Genomic DNA, 2327 nt, shown 5'->3' with positions numbered 1-2327 from the left:
TGGGCAGTGCCCTGTGCTGGGAGGGGTGTGCAGGGCAGAGCTGAGCCCCCAGGGCTGGGCTGGACTCTGGGATATCTGCAAGGGACAGGCCTTGGATAGAGAGAAACAGCTCCCAGTAGGCACAATTCCAGACAGCAGAGAGCCAGACCTACCCTGGCTATCCCTCAATGTCCATCTGCAAAGAGGGAAAAAAGAGTTTAAGGAAAGTATTTTGAAATTAGAGACTTAAAAACAGCTTTCTTTATTATTTGTGTTTTAACACTGATCACACAAAAATAGAGGGAGGTGTAATGAGGAAATGGCACATGTGTGGGACCAGAAGGTGTGACTGCACTGGGGCACAGAGAGCGCTGTTTTCCCTCTGGACTTTCCAGTCTTTAGGCTGAAAACAATGCTGGAGGTGAGGCAGGAACTCAGCAGCAGCAGATACCCAAACTCAAAACAAGTTTAGCAAAGTTCCCTGCCGGCAAGAGCAGTATTTGGAGGAGTATCCAAATAAAATAGCACAGGATTGAGTCAAAGAAGTTGGTCTCAACTTGTCAATATTTTCTTTCAAAAGCTCACCATGCCTGGAGTGAAGAAATGTCCAACAGCAGCTCCATCAGCCACTTCCTCCTGCTGCCATTGGCAGACACGCGGCAGCTGCAGCTCCTGCACTTCTGCCTCTTCCTGGCCATCTCCCTGGCTGCCCTCCTGGGCAACGGCCTCATCATCAGCGCCGTAGCCTGCGGCCACCACCTGCACACCCCCATGTTCTTCTTCCTGCTCAACCTGGCCCTCACTGACCTGGGCTTCATCTGCACCACTGTCCCCAAAGCCATGCACAATTCCCTCTGGAACACCAGGAACATCTCCTACTCAGGATGTGCTGCACAAGTTTTCTTCTTTCTTTTCTTTATGTCAGCAGAGTATTTCATCCTGACCGTCATGTGCTACGACCGCTACGTGTCCATCTGCAAACCCCTGCACTACGGGACCCTCCTGGGCAGCAGAGCTTGTGCCCACATGGCAGCAGCTGCCTGGGCCAGTGGCTTCTTCACTGCTCTGCTGCACACGGCCAATACATTTTCCCTACCCCTATGCCAGGGCAATGCCCTGAGCCAGTTCCTCTGTGAGATCCCACAGATTCTCAAGCTCTCCTGCTCAAACTTCAAACTCAGGGAACTTGGACTCATTGCAACTTCAACCTGTTTATGTTTTGGTAGTTTTGTGTTCATTGCTTTCTCCTATGTGCAGATCTTCAGGGCCGTGCTAAGGATCCCCTCTGAGCAGGGACAGTACAAAGTCTTTTCCACCTGCCTCCCTCACCTGGCTATGGTCTCCCCGTTCCTCAGTACTGCAGTTTTTTCTCACTTGAAGCCCCTGTCCATTTCTTCTCCATCCCTGGATCTGACATTGTCAGTTCTGTACTCGGTAATGTCTCCTGCCCTGAACCCCTTCATCTACAGCCTGAGGAACCAGGAGCTCAGGGCTGCAGTGTGGACACTGAAGACTGGATGGTATCAGGAGCATTAAACTTCTGGGCAATTTCTGCAAATCACTTGTAAGAAAACACATCTTTGATTAATCCTGTTGGTATGGTTCTCAGGTATATTTTCCTTTGTTTGTGTTTCAGTGATGTTTGCAAAGCAAGGGCATTAACTGTGCCCATTTCATTATGTTTCTCTCCACAGTGTCGATGAGGGGCTGCACACTTTGTGGCGCTTTAAATAAACTAAGTGATCTCTCTCCCAGGAAAGTTTTCTCCAGAGATGCTCCTTTTGTTCCCTTCTCTGGAGCTGCAGCAGCAATGTCTGTGTGCAGAGCTGGGGCAGATCAGTGCTGGCACAGCAGCTGTGCCCAGCAGCACTTGGTGTTGCCAGTGCTGCTCCCGTGCCACTGCCCCGCTGCCCTCCTGCCCCTCGTGTTGCTGCAGGGCCTGAGTGCTCTCGGGGCCGGGCACAGCCCTGGGGGTGGCAGTGCCGGGGCTGCAGCAGGGACAGGCCTTGGGCACTGCTGGGGCAGCGCTGACACCTCAGGGCAGGGCCTGGGGGCTCGAGGCTCCTTGCCCAGGCTCTCTCCAGAACACTTGGCCAGGCCAATGCTGAGCTGAGAAAACCCCCAGGGTGAGCAGCCCCACGCTGGCCATGGGTAGGTTGGGGGCAAACAGCATGGCTGGTGCTCTGCAAGGTCCCTGCAAGGGGGAGACCCTGGGAAGGAGCAGCAGAGCAGGGGCTGATCCATCCCCACTGCGCTGGACACCCCAGGGCAGCGTCCCAGAGCGTCCTCATGCACCTGCCAACAACATCCCCCCTCTGCAGCCCTGGTCTCTCCCCCACCTCACAGAC

The 2327-nt window shown here is 53.9% G+C and overlaps 1 protein-coding gene across 1 annotated transcript; it reads left to right on the top strand.

The window, feature by feature from the left end:
• The first annotated feature begins 582 nt into the window (after positions 1 to 582).
• Positions 583 to 1515, top strand: LOC117011377 (olfactory receptor 14J1-like). Its single transcript, XM_033086735.1, has one exon. It carries the CDS (start codon positions 583 to 585, stop codon positions 1513 to 1515), a length of 933 nt encoding a protein of 310 aa, XP_032942626.1.
• The last annotated feature ends 812 nt before the right edge of the window (positions 1516 to 2327 follow it).

The sequence above is a fragment of the Catharus ustulatus genome, unplaced genomic scaffold, assembly GCF_009819885.2.
Source record: "Catharus ustulatus isolate bCatUst1 unplaced genomic scaffold, bCatUst1.pri.v2 scaffold_125_arrow_ctg1, whole genome shotgun sequence".
Lineage (NCBI taxonomy): Eukaryota > Metazoa > Chordata > Aves > Passeriformes > Turdidae > Catharus > Catharus ustulatus.
The sequence above is the reverse complement of the archived record's forward strand: the minus strand, read 5'-3'. Positions and strand labels throughout refer to the sequence as shown.